Raw genomic sequence first — 19,167 nt, 5'->3', positions numbered from 1 at the left:
GTACTTACTTCTTAGCTAAGATATCTGGAGTCATGGCTTCAGTGGTTTCTGAATCACTATGTACATCTTCATCTTCACCTATCATACTAGGATGACAAGCACATTGTACTTAATACTTGAAATATAATTTTTCAACAAGAAAAACAAGGTAGAAAAACATAATTCTATCAACCTAGTTTAATATATCAATATATTTATAGCTCTGTCATCATCTTTGAGGTTTAACTTTTAAATAGTTTCTATTCAATGCAAATATTTAAAAGCATAGCACCAACCAAGAAAAGACTCCAACTGATTAAAAAAAAGTAACCATAAAAATAGTTAGCCCTCCATATCCATGGGTTCTACATCAATGGATTCAACCAAATGTGGACTGACATAGTCATTGAAAATAAAAACTGCAGCTGTACTGAACATGGACAGATGTTTTTCTTGTTATTATTCCTGTCTAAACAATATAACAACTATTTACATAGCATTTACATTGTATTATGTATTATAAGTAACCTAGAGATGATTTAAAGTATTCAAGAGGATGTGCATAGGTTATATGCACATACAATGCCTGTTTGTATCAGGGACTTGAGTGCCTGTGGATTTTGGTATCTGAGAGAGGTCCTGGAACCAATTCCCCATGGATATTGAGGGACGACTGTACTGAAAACTTGATCATCTGAAAAAAATAAAAACACTACAAAGTTTGACTGATTCCATGGGAGGGAATAAGTAATGCAAAATAAACCACTGTTTAGTTTTAGAGTAAGTATTTGTATATCAATCTTATGGTCAAGGCAAATGATCTAGCAGATACAGGACTAGGTAAAATAACAAAATTAGATCCTAAGAACCTCATTCAGGAAATTTAAAAGCTATTTAGCTTTCCCACTAGACCCTCTAATGAAAAATTTGCTCCCACTTCATTGCAAAAATGAGCATCCTTAGTTCTCAAGCCACTGAAAGGTATATAAAACAGAACCCAGTTATACAGAAAAAACTGTGAGTTTATACATTTCCTGGTTAATTAAGGAGATAGGTAAGTGATATAGTTTAGATTATACTCTTTTTTCCCAAGGGAAGTTGAAATAAACTCATCTACATTATTGGATTTAATTAAACAGAGTAGGGTAAAATAAACAATTTGTCAATTTGTGGAACTGTCCTACAGAAAATTCTATTTATGTTATAAAATTTATAGATGAATTATATGCATGTGTTTATGTATGTATATAAAAGGAATAATAACTTTCTGTATGCTAATAATGTGAGATTCTTAAGTAGTAAGATATGGACTGTCTATAAAAAGCATCTTCTGGCTGAGTACGGTGGCTCACACCTATAATCCTAGCACTTTGGGAGGCTGAGGCAGGAGGACTGCTTGAGGCCAAGCATTCAAGATCAGCCTGAGCAACACAGCAAGACCCTTTCTCTACAAAAAACATAAAAATTAGCTGGGCATAGTGGTGCAAGCCTGTAGTCCCAGCTACTTGGGAGGCTGAGGTGGGAGGATCGCTTGGGCCCAAGAGTTTGAGGTTGCAATGAGCTATGACAATGCCACTGCACTCTAGCCTGGGCAACAGAGCAAGACACTGTCCAAAAAAAAGCCATGAAAGGAATTGACGAAAGCTGAGCACATCTATCTGTTCATACATATATTCTTAATTACTTAGGGACAAAGTAACTTTTCAGCAAATACCTGTCATTCATATCATATTTTAAATATAAACAGTCATAAAATAATGACAACTACTTTTTAAAATCATGCCAGATCTTAACTCTTTTGGGATGGTCATCCCCAACTACACGAATAAGTGAGGGATGGCCACGACATTTATTGAAAAGGAAGAAAGCTCTGACTTTGGATTCTGCTACAATAAATGTCTTAAGAAATGTTTCAGAAGTTGGCTACAGTGGCATGTGCCTATAGTTCCAGCTACTTGGGAGGCTGAGGTGGGAGGATCGTTTGAGCCAAGGAGTTTGAAGCTGTAGTACCACGCTATGACTCTGCCTGTGAACAGCCACTGTACTCTAGCCTAGGCAACGTAGTGAGAATCATCTCTCTAAAAAATAAAAATAAAAAAAAGAAAGAAAGAAAATAGACATGCTTCGAAGTATATACTTGGAATCAGGAGAAAAATAATGTATAAAACTCTTCATAAAATGTCTATTTCTTCACTCCAATTTCATTAGTATTGGGTTTTAGTATCTGTACCTCCTGTTTCATTATTTCTTTCTACCCTTGTCACAATCTTTACTATCTTCATACGTATTCTTTTTTTTTTTTGAGACAGAGTCTCACTCTCTTGCCTGGGCTAGAGTGCCATGGTGTCATCCTAGCTCACAGCAACCTCCAACTCCTGGGCTCAAGCGATCCTCCTGCCTCAGCCTCCCAGGTAGCTGGGACTACAGGCATGCGCCACCATGCCCGGCTAATTTTTCTAGTTTTAATTGTTTGGCCAATTTCTTTCTATTTATAGTAGAGACAGGGTCTCGCTCTTGCTCAGGCTGGTCTCGAACTCCTGAGCTCAAACGATCCGCCTGCCTTGGCCTCCCAGAGTGCTAGGATTACTGGCGTGAACCACCGCGCCCAGCCTTCGTATATATTCTTATTTTTACCGTTTTTGTTAGTATCAGGTTATCTCAAATTATCTTCCAAAGTTTTCATCCATTGATTTAAAATACACTATTTCTTGACTCTATTTTAACGGTAACTTCTGGATTTATGTTTTCTTACTTCAACAACAAAATATTTTAGTCCCGGAAGTCTTTATTTATTCAATACAAGTTATGGCACAATCTTAATTAGGTATTTCTACTTATTTAGAATCTCCAACTCCTTATAATGCTTACTGGTGCATTATTTTTGTCTTCATACTGGTTATGGCCACACAGTGTCATTTCGCAATTCATTTAAAAAATTCTGAGACATGAAACTGCCAAAAATCACAATGTAATTATCTGAACCACAATATTACAAAAATTCAAAAATAAAGACATGAAATAATAGTAATGACCATCTATCTTTCAGTGGGTTGAAACAGAGTTATCATCCATGTAGTTAACCTTTTTTGCAAAGAGACTGAGTAAGCCCCTGATTTCTACTCGGGAAGCAAACAAGCCCAAATCTCACCTTCCTTTCAAGGAAGGCAAAACTCACTAATCTTTGTGCATTATTAGTAGCTAGTGACCACTGAAGTGCAACAAATAAATGTGTTCTACAATTATAATGTACAAAATGGATTCCATAATTTTAAAGTTACACAGTACTTCTATTATTAAAAAAAATGTAGTTAGGTTATTGACTACTGCAAAATGGAAACAAGTCACAACAGGAATGATATCTATGTAACATTACCTATGGTAAGGAGTGCTTGGTTCATCTATTTTCATTAAACCATAGTCCTTGTCTGCTGGATGATATGTTGCCAGGATGTTCATTTCATCCCACTTCTGGGACTTTTTACTAAAATTAAAAAGAAAAAAATTTTTTCCCAATGCAGTAAAAGATAAACCTGCACATTTAAAATTCACAAACATTCACATCCCATATTTCAACTTCTATTTGACTGCTAAGCTCTATTTTTACATATGTTTTCTTGTAACAGAAATTAACTTAAGGTAAAAGCCATTAAGTAATTAAAGTAAAATGTTGGTACGTATTTTATAGAACACTTAGTGAGCACATATTAAAAACACAGTATTCAGAATCTATATCAGGGCTTCAAAACACTATTACATACTATGACATGCTTAGTCTTCATTTGACCTATAGAATTAATAACTAAAATCAAAATCCACACATTGCCTGATGTCAGTAGTTAAGGATTTTTGATCTATTAATAAATATTGGTAACTGACAAACAAACAAAAAAACCCAGGATCAGTGTATAGGAAGGATAAAAATAAATAATAACAGAAACATTTCCTTGGCATAATTTCTTCAGGGATAGCCATAACAATCGGAACATAAAGATTCAGAACATAAAACTATAGAGAAAGCCTCATTAAACTCAGATATCACTAAATAAAGAATTAGATTGCAAATGAAATTATAGTTTAGTTAATTCTGAATCTAGAAAAACAAGCGTTTAAGAAATGGTGAACTCAGATTTACTTGAAGAGAAACAGAAATGCTTTATAAGTACTTCAGGAACATCAATTAAAATCCAACAAAATATTTGCACCGCTATTAAAGTGTTCAATAATTAAATGCCTAATTACAAATTATCTATTCATTCAAAGGTACCTCAAAGACCTCTCTACGAGCCAACATTATTTTGTTACATACACAGTTTGTGACTCTGTTATGCACTTGAAAATAAAATTGCTTTAAAAAGAATCAATATAAATGTTACACTGATTCAAATCATCCTTTCTGTATTTGGTCCAAATTGGTGAGATTTTACTGTAGATTATCTCCAATTTCCCAGATTCTGAAATGCCCTTGAAGAATGACATACTTACACGTTACTATCATATTCCCTTCTCCATGCTCTCAAAAGGGTTTGAGGAGTCAGCTTAAAAATTACACATGCCCACTCCTGGCAGGTGAGTCTGATTTTATGTTTTCTTGCTTTCTACCCTTGAGTACTCACAGTGTCCCCATTTCAGACTAAGCGCTTTTTTCCTTCTTCTTTTATTATCGTAAAATATACATAACACAAAATACACCATTTTAACTTTTTTTTTCTTTTGCTAATCTTCTCTGTATTGTTCTAATTTTAGTATATGTGCTGCTGAAGCAAGCACTAACCATTTTTAAGTGCACAATTCTGTGGCATTAAATACATTTCACACTGCTGTGCAACCATTACCACCATCCATCTCCAGAACTTCTTCGTCTTCCCCAACTGAAACTCTGTACCTATTAAACACGAACTCCCCATTCCCCTCTCCCGCCAGGAAACCACCCGATCACCATTCTATTTCCTGTTTCTATGAATTTGACTACTCTATGTACCTAACATAAGTGAAACCATATAGTATTTGTCCTTGTGTAACTGGCTTATTTCACTTAGCATAATGTCTTCAAGGTTCATCCATGTTGTAGCATGTGTCCGAATTACCTTCTTTTTTAAAGCTGAATAACTTTCCTCTGCAAACTAAGCACTTTCGATTACAGATTCCTTACAAATCTTACTTATCCTTGGTTTTCTCAAGAGGCAAAGGTAGGCCCAGACAGATATTCCACAGGTGACTGACATTACACCTCCTATTTTTGCCCTGAAACATCAATGTCAGAAGTTGCCTAAAGTCTTTTCACCATGAAATAGCCAAAATCTTAAAAGCTTATAAGTTAAAAATTAAGACATATTAGTCATTATTTTTAAGCAGAGAAACAACATTTCTCGTTTAAAGAACTGCTTTGTTCTTTCAGAATGGAACTCGTGGATATGTGCTCAATTCACCTGAATTTTCAATCGATCAAATTAAAATGTGACTAGTATTTGAAAAAAGTCACTTGATTAAACTGGACTGGGTAAACAGATCTTGCTTTAACAATATTGATTTCTAGTGTAAGGACCACTGTAAAAAAAAAAAAATTCATGAATGTGTCGCTACAGCTATCCAAACAGGCACAAAAACCTTGCACTTTTTGTGAAATATCTTTTTATCTTGTATTGAAAATGCAGCCTTTATGTGGGTGCAGGACTGCTACAAGAAAGGAATAGCTATAGATTCTAATACGATTTGAGAAAAAGTAAAGTTATTATACGGTAACTTAAAAGCAAAAGGAAGGTAAAGGATATAAAGCTGAAAAATCTACACAGGCAAAGGATGGTTTGATAATTTTGAAAGACGTTTGGCTTAAAAAATGTCAAGATAACAGGAGAAGCAGCTTCTGCTGACCAAGAGGCAGCAGATAAGTTCCTAGATAGCATTAAGAAAATCACTGAGAAGAAAGGGTATCTGCCAGAATAGGTTTTTTTTTTTTTTTTTTTGAGACAGAGTCTCACTCTTTTGCCCGGGCTAGAGTGTCATGGAGTCAGCCTAGCTCACAGCAACCTCAAACTCCTGGGCTCAAGCAATCCTTCTGCCTCAGCCTCCCGAGTAGCTGGGACTACAGGTATGCGCCACCATGCCCGACTAATTTTTTCTATATATTTTTAGTTGTCCGATTAATTTCTTTCTATTTTTAGTAGAGACGGGTCTCGCTCTTGCTCAGGCTGGTCTCAAACTCCTGAGCTCAAAAACAATCCGCCCGCCTTGGCCTCCCAGAGTGCTAGGATTATAGGCGTGAGCCACCACGCCCGGCCCAGAATAGGTTTTAATGCACAGAAAGTGCCCTATTCTAGAAAAATATGGCACTAATAAATAAAGGAGATATTTATCAGTAAGGAAGGGAAACGAGCTCCAGGATTTAAGGTAGGAAGGGATAGGTTAACTCTACTGTTTTCTGCAAATGCACTAGGGTTTATGATCAGGACTGTACCTATCTGTAAAGCTGCTAACTCTTGAGCCTTGAAGAGAAAAGATGAACAACGGGTGCCAGTCTTTTGGTTGTATAAATACATCAAGAAGGCCTGCACAAGAACCCTTTTTCTGGACTGGTTCCATCAATGAGATCAGGTAGTACCTTGCCAGTAGAGGGCTGCCTTTTAAAGTTCTTTTGATATCAGACAATGTCTCTGGCCACCAAGAACCCCATGAGCCCAACACCAAAAGGCTGTCAAAGTGGTCTACTCACCTCCAAACACGTCTCTAATTTAGCCTCTAGATCAGAGGGTCCTAAGGACCCTTAAGGCTCATTATACATAACACTCTATGGAAAGAATTGTCAATGCTATGAAGAGAACTCCAGCAGAAAGAACACCATTAAAGTCTGGAAGGATTACACCATTGAAGACGCCATGGTTATAGAAAAAGCTATGAAAGCCATCAATCCCAAAACAATAAATTCCTGCTGGAGAAATCTCTGTCCAGATGTTGTACTTCTGTGACTTCACAGATTTATGATAGAGCCAATCAAGGAAATCGTGGCCAAAAAAAAGCAGGGGGTAGCAGAGTTAAGAGTTTCGAGATATAGATCTTAGAGAAATTCAAGAGCTAACAGACACCACACCAGAGGAATTAACAGATGACTTCATGGAGATGAGAAATTCTGAACCAGTGCCAGACAATGAGGAAGAAAATGCAGACAAAGCAGTGCCGGAAAACAAATTGACATTAGACAACCTGGCAGAAGGTTTCTGACTATTCAAGATGACTTTTGATTTCTTTTACAATATAGACCCTTCTATGACATGGGCACTGAAACTAAAGCATATGGTGGAAGATGGATTGGTACCATATAGAAACATTTTTAGAGAAATGAAAAAGTAAAAGTCAGACAGAAATTACAATGTATTTCCATAAAGTTACACCTTGTGCGTCTGCCTCTCCTACCTCTCCTATCACCCGAGACAGCAAGACTAACCCCTCCTCTTCCTCCTCCTCAGCCTACTCAATGTGAAGACAACAAGGATGAAGACCTTTATGATGATCCACTTCCACTTAACAGTAAATATATTTTCTCCTTATGTTTTTAACATTTTCTTTTCTCTAGCTTACTTTATTATAAGAATACAGTACACAATAAACATAACAACAAAATATGTGTTAATCGACTACTTATATTGTAGGTAAGGCTTCCAGCCAACAGTAGGCTATTTGTAGTTAAATCTTGGGGAGTCAAAAGTTATACGTGGATTTCTGACTTCCAGCGTGGGGGAGGGTGTCAGTACCCCAACTCCTGTGTTGTTCAAGGGTCAACTGTACTCTACATGGACAATTATAATAAAATGGGATTTTAATAACAATCCATATGATTTAGAGTTGTTGAAACAACTGAAATGTCTGTGAAATCAAATTATAAAAGCACCACACAAATATAGAGTTTTTATGATTTTATTTATAACTTTTAAATTATATTTTAAAATATTTATTTATTTATTTACTAATCAAATGCAGTAGTGAGAAGGGGGGAAAGAGCAAAATAAGGAGTTCAATCTGTGACTGTGAAAAATCAATTGAGGTAACTCAATACCTCTGGACCAGCCTTTCATGATTTTAAAATCTAAAGTCTTGGGTTAAGAATCTGAAACAAGATCTCACTTACCACTGTAGGGATGTGGTTCAGATATGGCATTCTGAAAAGAAGTTTAAATTGCTTTTGTACTGAATTCTTTCTACCCTTGCCCTGTTAAGACTCGAAATTTAAATGATTTTGAAATATTTAAGATACGCCACAGAATGAGTATTTTTAAAAAGCATTTTTCTATTTCTCTCTAAATCTACAGTTTCAGAAATTTTATTTTGCTACATAGCTCTATGACACACAAATTTCTGTAAACTTAGAAAGTAAATGATTAGGTCTGCTTATGCCACATTCTATATAAGGAAACTCACAGTGAAAAGAGATACACTTCTAAAGATTTAAGATAGCAGAAATGATCAAGAAGCTTCTGATTAGTAGGATAATGAAAAAAATGGATACAAATTTTAAGAGTAGATTAATTTTGTGAAGAAAGCAATCCAATTAATAATTAAGTGGAGATCCATGATACTGTAACTAAATGTTCCCCCATAAACATTTCCTATTAAAGATACTGTAAACGAAAACTAGCACATCTCCATTTACATAAAGTTCAAAAGCAGGCAAACTGAAGCGTGTAGGGATGTATACGTTAGCAATTACCACAACAGTCAGGACAGTGGTTTCCACTGGGGGAAGGAGGAGACTAATTGGAAAGGGTAAGTAACATTTCCGAGGTAACGGAAATATTTCTTGACTAGGATGGTGGTTACGTGGGTGTTTGCCTTATAACATTTTCTTACACTTTACATTTAAAACACTTTGCTATATGTGCATTACAATAAAATATTTAAAAAAGAAACACATATTAATGACCTTGTTGCACACTTTCTAATCTCAAACAAAACAAGTTACTTCCTAAATGATGTTAACAATATTGAATTAAAAATGATAATTTATTGTCATTGTTGCTTAGGTTAGAAAGAGAATGAAGATGGACCTTTACAGTTTAAAAAGTCTCTCTAATGGGGGGAGGGCCAACACCCTTATAAATTTTTTTTGCAAGAGAAGAAGAAAAAGAACTACAGAACACAAGCAGAAATCATGTTTTCTTAAAATTAAGAATAAGATTTGATAATTTGCTAGTACAGGTGTTTGAGTTAAAATTTATTGCCTGTAATCCCAGTGCTTTGGGAGGCTAGGGTGGGAGGAGCACTTGCCTGGGCAACACAGTGAGACCCTGTCTCTACAAAAAAGATTTTTAAAAAATTAGCCAGGCGTAGCAGTGCATGCTACTTGGGAGGCTGAGGCGGGAAAATCCTGTCAGCTAGGAGTGCGAAGCTGCAGTGAGCTATGACCGTGCCATTGTACTCCCGCCTGGGAGTCAGAGCGAGAACCTACCTCTTAAAAAAGAAAAAAAATTATCAAGAACTTTAATAGTTCATTTCATGTTACCATATAGCATTTTTTTTTAAAGAGGACCATTTGTAATGTCCCAAATAATTACCAAAACATGTTAGGATTGGGTTTTTGTGTGTGTGTTTTTTCCACCTGAGCAGATATAAAATAGTATTTGAAAACCATTTTGTGTTTCTTTGCTCATTACCTAATAAATAATATGAAAAATGCTTTTTTTACTTTGCTGTGTGAAATCACATTTATATCCTTTGCCTATCTATCGGAAACATTCCCATAAATTTGCACAAGTTATTTAGATTTATATACATAAACCACATTATACAGACCCTCAGTTTTTCCCAGTCTGTTTGGGGTTTAGTTTACTTTCCACTGTGAATAGAAGCCTCCTCCATTTGCTCAACATAACACTAGGAGAAAAAGAAATCTTTAGAATTACTCAGATCCAAGAAAGATAACAATATTTTGCAATAATAAGCATTTAAATAAGGATATAAAACAACAAGCTCCAATGCTAGGAACTTTTAGGTAGAAAGTAAAGCAGAAGAAACCATTAGCAGAGGACAGTGGATATGAAAATCAGCAACTCTAAAGTTTTGGTAGAATTAACATTAGCTGTGGAATAACAAAACCCCAGGAATGAACCTGAGTTTAATCCCAATACTATCATGAACTGTATGACCTTCTTGGGGTATCACCACAGACAAAAATAGGGGAACCACCATCTACATGGCAGATCTGCTGTATGGTTTCAGTTTCCCCCCTCCCTCTTGGGTGACTAGTTTTCTTACAGCCTAAATCTGGTCCTGAAAAAGTCACCACTTCGCATTTTCACTTTGTTAGCTCAAATGGTGCCATCTCAAAGACCTACTCTACTTCTTGTTACATGTGACTTGCTCATTTGATAATTTTGGCTGTGCTTGCAGTGGGAAGCAGAATTTTGCCTCAAGGTGTTTAAATTTAATTGCACATTTCAATAAATGGTTCTTTCTTTAAATGAAGATTCAACTTATGTAGACTGACAAAATATAAGACTTTGAAACCTGACAACAATACTGAACAATTAAAGTAAGATTTAACAATGAAAGCAATTACAAGCAAGCAAAAAGTAACTTTTGGAAACAAACTTTTTATTTTACTCAGAGAGCCTTTGACTATAACATTCCACATCACTTGACAGACAGAAAAAGACAAAGTTCGAGAGTGCTTATATCTTAAATTATATCAAAATCATTAATTCAAGCACAATTTTTTTCAAGCAGAATTTGCCTGCATATTACCTAAGGCTACTATAAAATTTGAATTGAACAGAGTAGTGGACTGACTACTCCAAAGCAGACCATGTAAAACAACCCATTGAAATGTGGGAAAAATTAATTTCTACATTTATTTCTATGACAATAAGCTAACATTTAAGGATGAGGCACTGGCTTAAACATTTTACATTTATTAATTCATTTAATCTTAAACTAAGGCACAGATATAATGAATAACTCACTGAAAATCACAGCTAATAAAATTTGCTAGTAAGTAGCAGACAGGATAGGAACCCAGGCAGTCTGCCTCCAGATTTACCACTAAACTATAATACTTCCCACAAGATAGGCTTTAATAACATTTAATATATTTTCAATAATTCCAAACGCACATTTTTATACCTCTGAAAAAGAATATATATTAGAATGGATAGCATCTCATAATCATAATTGGCAGTATTTTTTCTTTCTTGGTGGTACATCTGAGAATCAACAGTGTCTTGTTTTCAATGAAACACACGTATGTACTCTGGTCTGTTAAGTTAGACCCTCACAAGTTGTGCACTACATTCAAGGTGTCCTGAAAGAAGAATGAGAATTCCATAATCATAGGAGATGACACTGGTATTCAAACTAGTTCAACAGAGTGTTGAAATGTACTGAGACTTATCTATGCCTAATTATGAGGATTTATGAATTCTATCCAATTTTAATTTAACTAACCCTCAAAAATTGGTACCTGAAGAAATCACTCATTGAAGAAAATAGTGCCAATGCAAGGTATAGAGAGAATAATAACAGCACTGAGTCATCTAAAAAAATAAAACGCTCCAGTGATGGTTTGATCAGTTCCAACAAGGACTGGATTAAAAAAATAGAAATATTTGAATTATGGCTTATACAAACCTCACTTTATAATTAGTCTTGATAATTATCTAAGGATAGTAGTATATATGTATATGAATTGTAAACATATTTGAAGTTTGTTTGAAATTTTTTCCTTAAAAAAATCCATTGGTAATATCCCACTGTATTTTACATGATAAAGGCACCAATAAAAGGTAGGGTTCATCCTCATTATTCCCGGATTATCTGCAAATTCATCTACTTGCTAAAATTTGTAATCCCCAAATCAACATTTGAGGGCATTTTATTGGTCACTCATAGACATATGCAGAGCAGGGAAAATTCGAGTTACCCACTGCACCCATCCCCAGCTGAGGCATTATGTTCCTGAATGAGGCCAAACAAGGTGAGGTTATGCCTTCTTGATTTAGCTCACATATGGTAAAAAAGTGTCCCTTTCGAGGTCTGTTTAGTACCATGTTTTTGCATTTTTGTTGATGAATTCAGCATACAAAATGGCTCCCAAGTGTAAAGTGCTATCTAGTGTTCCTAAGTGCAAGAAGGCTGTGACGTGACTTAAGGAGAAAATACATGTTAGATAAACTTCCTTCATATAGGAGTTATAGTGCAGTTGGCTGTGAGGTTCAATGTTAACAAACTAACAATATATATTAAACAAGATGTCTTTAAATAGAAACACACAGAAAACAAGGTTATATATGGATTAGGTGATGAAAATATTGTGACCAGAGGTTTGTAGGAACCTAACCCCACATTTCCCCTAGGAGCTAAGGGGTCACTGCTCATTAACTCCATGTCTGTCAGGACTTTATAAGACATTATTACTGTAATGACAATCAACTTAGATCCCTGGTCATTTTCACATTAATATGAGATTCTTCTTCCTTATATGCTGTGTTCCAACATTTCAAGTTAGACTATTACACTACCTTTGTAAGTTTTTCAATTCTAAGTGTCTTCTAATTGCAAGAGCTATTTATTTTCAGTATTTTTTATACAAAAGGGGGAATACTGGTTATAATTAAATTAAAATTAAACATTACAAAATGCTTGTTTCAAATGTATTCAGCTAGTCATCCCTTGGTATCCGTGGGAATTGGTTTTAGAACCCTCCTTGGATGTGAAAATGTGCAATGCTCAAGTCTCTTATATAAAATAGCATAGTATTTGCATATAACCTACACACACCTTCCTGTATACTTTAAATCATCTCTAGATTATTTACAATACTTAATACAATGTAAATGCTATGGAAATAGTTGTTACACTGTATTTTTTAAAAAAATTTATATTTTAAAAAATCGTTGTATTGTTATTTTATCAAATGTTTTTGATCCATGGTAGGTTGAATTTGTGCATGCAAAATCCGTGGCTACAGTGGGCCAACTATATAGTTTTATTGTTTCTGTTCAAACCTGCTTTATGAGTAACTTCTCACAGAGTTACCAGTATTATTTGCATGAGCTGTGACATAAATAATAATGAATATTTGCTGTGGTTTGAATGTTTGTCCCCTCTGAAACTTATGTTTAAATTTGATTCCCAATGTGGCAGTGTTGAGAGGTGGGGCATTTAAAAGGTGATTGGGTCATAAGGGCTTTGCTCTCATGAATGGATTATCCATTCATCAATTAATGGGTTACCATTAAAGGAACTGGTGGCTTTACAAGAGGAAGACAAACCTGAGCTAGCATGCTCAGCCCCCTCACCATGTGATGCCCTGTCCTGCCTTGGGACTCTACGGAGATACCCGCCAACAAGGAGACACTTGGCAGATGCACCTCCTTGACCTTGGACATCCCAGCCTCTAGAACTGTGTAGAATAAATTTTGTCGTTTCTTATAAATTACCCAGTTTCAGGTATTCCATTATAAGCAACAGAAAACAGACTACAACAATACTGTATTAGTAAGAGAATTCGTTTCTTTGCTTTACAGTCATATAACAATGATCACGAAAAAGCCCATCCCTTTTATCACTTGGAACTAAACATCATAAACCCCAATGAATTAGTGCTTGATAGCTTCCTCTGAAGATAGGACTATAACCCTCTAACTAGACAAGTTAGCTACCTACCTTGCAAAAGTCCCTTTTAAGTGAATCTGCCCTTCTAGCAGCTCCTACAGAAGCAGCAGCCCTACATAGATAGTTGAGTTAGTCTAGTACAGTGGCCTTTGAGGCAGAAAGACCTGAATGTAAACCCCAGCCAATAACAGAGAGATAGAGGCAACCCATAGAGTGGGGCCATGGGAAATTACAGTATATCAAAGTTGAGAATAAACAGAAATTAAGTAGGCAGAGAAAGAGAAAAAGATTAAGCCACTTGGTATCCAGACAAAAAGAAGCTCACACTGGAGAACAGCTAAATAACAAATGCCAGTGAGGATCACATTCCAGCTGCTGAAAAACTTGAAGCTGCATTAGAGACTTCCATAGTTATTTTATTTATCTTTTAACTATCTTGATCTTCCTGCTACAGTTATGTTCTGGTGAGATTTCTTTTTTCTTAATTCCATGACCCACAACCATCCCATCCCCCCTCCCTGCCCCTCTACAGTGGCTTACCCCAAATAGAGGTTGGAAAATTACATGAGAGGGAATATAAGATTTAAGTATCTAAGAACACGGGCATGGAGGAATTGCTAGACAAAACTAAGGTCCCTTCCAACCCCATGGCCACAATTCTAAGTTGCAATCCTACTTAGTATTTTCTTCACGGTAACAGGAGTCCCTATAAATTTATCACTACCAAGTACTAGTTCCTTTCATGATCCTAATTAGATCTTTCATACAGGAATGCCCTAGTTCCAATATTCTAAGATTTCATGAACATCCTCATCTTAGCTTCATAATTACAAATTTTAACAACTTTTCTTTTTTTTTTTTTTTTGAGACAGAGTCTCACTCTTTTGCCCGGGCTAGAGTGCCGTGGCGTCAGTCTAGCTCACAGCAACCTCAAACTCCTGGGCTCAAGCGATCCTCCTGCCTCAGCCTCCTGAGTAGCTGGGACTACAGGCATGCGCCACCATGCCCGGCTAATTTTTTCTGTATATTTTTAGTTGTCCAATTAATTTCTTTCTATTTTTAGTAGAGACGGGGTCTCGCTCTTGCTCAGGCTGGTTTCGAACTCCTGAGCTCAAACAATCCGCCGGCCTCGGCCTCCCAGAGAGCTAGGATTACAGGCGTGAGCCACCGCGCCTGGCCTTAACAACTTTTCTTAAGCCTTATTTCCAGAATGTAGGGTCCTTACATTTTTAGTATAACTCAAGCCCTCTTGCACTTCTAACCAAGCAGTATGTTTTATACTATAGATATTGTAACATTTTTTTCATAGAGCATTGGACCTTGAATCTCTTTCTCTGTGCATAAATTCCTATCGCATTCTTTAAAGACTGATACATTGTTCCATTATACAAATGTACCATAATTAATATTTTATCAGTTCTTACTAATGGACTTTGGGTTATTTCCAACTATTACTATTACAAACAACGCTTCAGGTCAACACCTTTTTAAATGTCTATTTGCAGAGTATGCAAAAGCAACTAAAATATCACACTGGGACATTAAGTTCCTCCTCTCTGAACTGTTCTCAGCTTAGACATGTCTTTGAACAGGTACCAAAACTAGAAAGCACTCAAAATTCTATTTGCAAATGCAAAAATAATTAGAAATAAATAGCTTTCCATTAAATATAGATCTAGGACTTGGAAAATTCTGGTTTCTCTTAGCACAGAAATAGTGACAAACCAGGAATTAGGAGCGAGTGTGGCACGATGCTAACAGGGAAATGGTCTTTTTTGAGGGATCTTATTACCTTGAACCTAAATGTTAAAGGGTTCCAAGGCAAGAAAATACATTTTAAATATCGAAGAATTTTAGATACCTCGAGATGAGGTTAAGAAATAATAAAAGCTGAACAGTGGAAGCTCTGAAGCTTCAGTTTGATTCTTTAATGTTCCCAATTACAGGAAGTTCAAATACCTCGTTTGTTTAAAAAATGTTATAGATGCACATATACTTTAAAAAAAAAAAAAAAAAAGGAAACACGATAAACGTCATCGGTCCTGCCTTCTTTAACATCATCACTCCACCCCGCGGCTAGCCGGAGGAGGAGGAGACCGGAGCGATGCCGGAGTCGCATCCTCGCAGCCGAGCCGGCCCGCGCTCGGGGTCGGGTCGGTAACGGCGATGGCGCGCCAGGCCGCCGGCCGGGAAGGAGGGGCTCCTCCGGCCGTCCCTCCCAGCTCTCACCTCAGCTCCTCGTCTACACTCCCGCGGGGCTGTTCGGCCGACGCCACCACAGAGGAAGTCGCAGAGGTCTTGTTCTTCAGGATCCCCTTGATCGGCCGGTGCGAGGCCGTCGAGGCCGCCATTGCCGGGCGCTCCGGCTGTCGGCTCAGGGTCGCTGCTTGGCGTGGGGTCCACGAAGAGAAGGGTCGGGCGCTCGCAGACACCCGCTAGGCAGCCGCGGAGCCCGCTTGGGGCTAAAGCGACCGCACCTGCTGTCTCGGAAACGGCCACCGGCGTCGTTGCCACCGGCGTCAACCACCCCCGACGACAGAGCCAGCGCCGCGCGGGTGGCAGCCCGTCGCGCGCCCTTGCCGGCGGCACTTTACCCGCGGCTCGCGGAGAGACACCGGCCTAGCGCCCCAGCGCTGGAAAGACGCCGACGCCAAAGCCAAGCGGACCCGCCCTCTCGCGATATCTAGGGCGGGGGCGGGGGCGGGGGCGGGGCGGGGCGAGAACAAAGCCAACCTCCTTGCCCCGCCCCCTCCGGCTCTCTCGCTCTGCTCGCCCCACCCCCGCGCGGCACTGGGAGCCCAGGAGCTTCTTCCGAGAACCTTGGCGAGGGTTCCCGGCTTGCTTCTGTGCAGACTCGTACGTCTCTCAAGCACCCTCACTCCCACCGCCTTATGAGGCCGTATTGTTATTTCTATTTGGTAGATCAGCGAACCGAGGCTCAGAGGTGACGCCAGTCCCCAAAGATGTTAGCTGACTTTCAGAATAATAACTCCTCTTTCCATTTAACCCGCATAAAAAGCTTAATTGCTTATGAAATCATGTAATATCAGCACTGGAGTGGGCCTTAGAGACCTATTATGAAATCATAGAATACTGACTTCTATGAAATCGTAGAATGTCTGTCTGCATTGAAATAGTGTAACCTCTCTTTACCACTGGAGAAGCTGATGGGCAAAAGGAGGAAGTGACCACCAGCGTCACCTAGCCCGTCCACAGCACGTGAAGACCGCTGGGGAGAACGGCATGTGAGATGGAGGGTGGGGTGGTGCCTGCAAGACAAGGAACACCTGGGCTACCAGAAGCTAGGGGAGAGGCAGGGAAGAGACTGCCCTCACAGCCATCAGAGGGAACCAGCCCTGCTGCACCGTGACTGTGGACTTCAAGCCTCCAGACCTGACACAGTACATTTCTGCCGTTTAAAGCCACCTGGTTTGTGGTACTTTACGGCCACCCTATGCATCCCTCTCCTCCTGCTCCCCTCTCCAGTCTACAGCCCACTCCTCTCCAGGCTCTTTTCTATTCCCCTTTCCTGATCAGGCCTCTTTGTCACCCTCACGACAGGTCAGAGCAGCACAGACTGAGCCACCCAGAACTGCCACCTCCGGTGGACCAGCCCCTGTGGATTCACAGACATCTAGGTCTGGAAGGGACCTTATCAAGCAGTCCCATGAGGTGGCTCTCCAGCCTCTCTCTCCAGCAACCTCAGTGGCCAGCGGTTGCCACACCCCAACACAGTTCATTTTATCTTTGGACAACTCTGACTCAGAAAGTTCTTCCTTAGATTGAGCTGACACCTGGTTCCCAGCAACCCATCTGTCCACTGGTGTAGGGTGAGAGGGAGGATTCTACCCCATCTTACCCCTACAGCAGCAATCTCTCAGCTCTCTTGTCTCTGGGCCTCAAGTGTCATCTCCCTTAACACGGGCTTTGTGCCTTGAGGACCATGGTCAGTTCTGTGTCCTTAGGCCTCTGCTCCTCAGAAACAGCTGCAGGATTCCTGAAAATGGTTCTGTTTTTATTGTCTGGCCTCCAGCCTCCAGCTGAGTTCCTGGCACTGAGGAAAAGGGCGAATGAATGCTGGATGGAGATAATGGAAGGGAAGTGAGCAGGAAGGAGAGAGGGAAACAGCTTTGTTAGTTGTAGAGCTGAATGTGTTCTCCTGGGATTTCCCCCAGCCAGGGGCCTCCACAGCCACCTGTGGCACTGGCCCCACCTCTGTTCCCAGCCAAGTGTCCGTCCACCAGAGCCTGCTTTCCAGCCCAGGCCAGGACTGCCCAGTGGGTCTGACTTCACGCCCTACCAGCCCTGTCCAGCCCATGGGGCAGAGAGTGGGTTCTCAGTGAGGGAAGCAGGATGGCCACTTCTCTTCCGTCCCTGGGTCCTCTCCATCCCGGCACCCAACATCTGTGTTGCCTCTCCTGCCTTGTCAGCAGGAGCTCAGGTCAGAGGTGGTAAGCCTATTTGCAAGGGAATGCACAAAACTTCCCTGTATGTTCCAAATTATTGGGCAGATTTGCTTTGTTCCTGCTTGGGCTGGCAGTCATCACATTGAACCTAACTGCAACTAGGCCCTTAATTAAGCATTGCCTTGACTTGAGACCCTCTAATGAAAGGAGCTCCTACAGTATGACATAATATGTTTTATTACAGTTAATAAACTAAGAAACATCAGAACAGGAAGTGATGAAGAGTTCTCTGAAGAACCTTGGAAAAATGTTTTCCTCATCAGAAGTTAAACTTTTGCCTCTTGTGCTATTTTGTCCACTCCCAACCCTAATAAAAGTTAATGCAGATGAAAACTTCCTTAACACTTAAAAAAATGAAATATGAGTTTGGCTTCAAGATGGTGAGTGCCAGCACTGCTTTTCCTTATATTTTAGAATAGTTGAACCACTTTATTCCTCTCTGTGGCCCAAAGAAGATTTCCAAATGCCTCTAAGCAGAGCTCTCCTTCTATGCCTCTGCTGAGGTTTGCTCTTGTAGGAAATCATCTGGACCAAACAGCCCAAGCACTGAATTTAGCTGTATTTGTGTCATGTTTCCTTGTGTGTTGAGGGTTTGGCTGCCAAGACATGGATTGTGAATGAGATCTTCTGTTTTGGTTTCCATTTCTGGAAGTAGCGATTGAGCTCAGGACAAATCATATATTTAAAAATATACACATGTTTAAAGATGATCTGGCAATTGTTTCTGCTTTCTTTTTGGAGACTTTATTCATTATACTTCCCTGACCCAATCTAACATGCTTGGAGGAGGAGAGGAGACACTTCTAAAGTTGCTTATGTGGCTGAATCAATTGGCCCTCTGTTCACTGGAATAGACTACTAAGGCCAATGCCACTGGTTTTCCTACCAAGAACACAGTTCCACAGCTAGCAATGGCTCCCATGGCTGGCTTGAGTCATCAACCAGGTTCACAGAGTACAGAAATGGGTAATGCCCCACCCCAACCTCTGGAAAAGTACCTAAGAGTTGTGACTTAATGTGACCACTGAGTCAGAAGCAATTCTTTTCTTGCCAAGAATAGCATATTGTTCTTTTCCTTTTCAGGTAATTCCCCCATGGGACAGAAAGATTACAGATTTTGTAGTAT

General features: G+C 39.0%; 1 protein-coding gene across 1 annotated transcript in view; it reads right to left on the bottom strand.

The window, feature by feature from the left end:
- Positions 1–16,299, bottom strand: part of PPP1R2 (protein phosphatase 1, regulatory (inhibitor) subunit 2) — a 38,772-nt gene extending 22,473 nt beyond the window's left edge. The window contains exons 1-3 of the mRNA XM_012639793.1: positions 15,805–16,299; positions 3,353–3,460; positions 9–86 (exon numbers count right to left, since the gene is read on the bottom strand). Coding sequence (XP_012495247.1) covers positions 9–86; positions 3,353–3,460; positions 15,805–15,926 — 308 coding nt within the window. The 5' untranslated portion in view covers positions 15,927–16,299. The remainder of the gene's footprint in view (positions 1–8; positions 87–3,352; positions 3,461–15,804) is intronic.
- Positions 16,300–19,167: the final 2,868 nt, after the last annotated feature.

This window comes from Propithecus coquereli, unplaced genomic scaffold (genome assembly GCF_000956105.1).
Source record: "Propithecus coquereli isolate 6110/MARCELLA unplaced genomic scaffold, Pcoq_1.0 Scaffold10, whole genome shotgun sequence".
Classification (NCBI taxonomy): Eukaryota; Metazoa; Chordata; class Mammalia; order Primates; family Indriidae; genus Propithecus; species Propithecus coquereli.
Note: the sequence above shows the minus strand (reverse complement) of the source record. Positions and strands in the feature narration are given on the sequence as shown.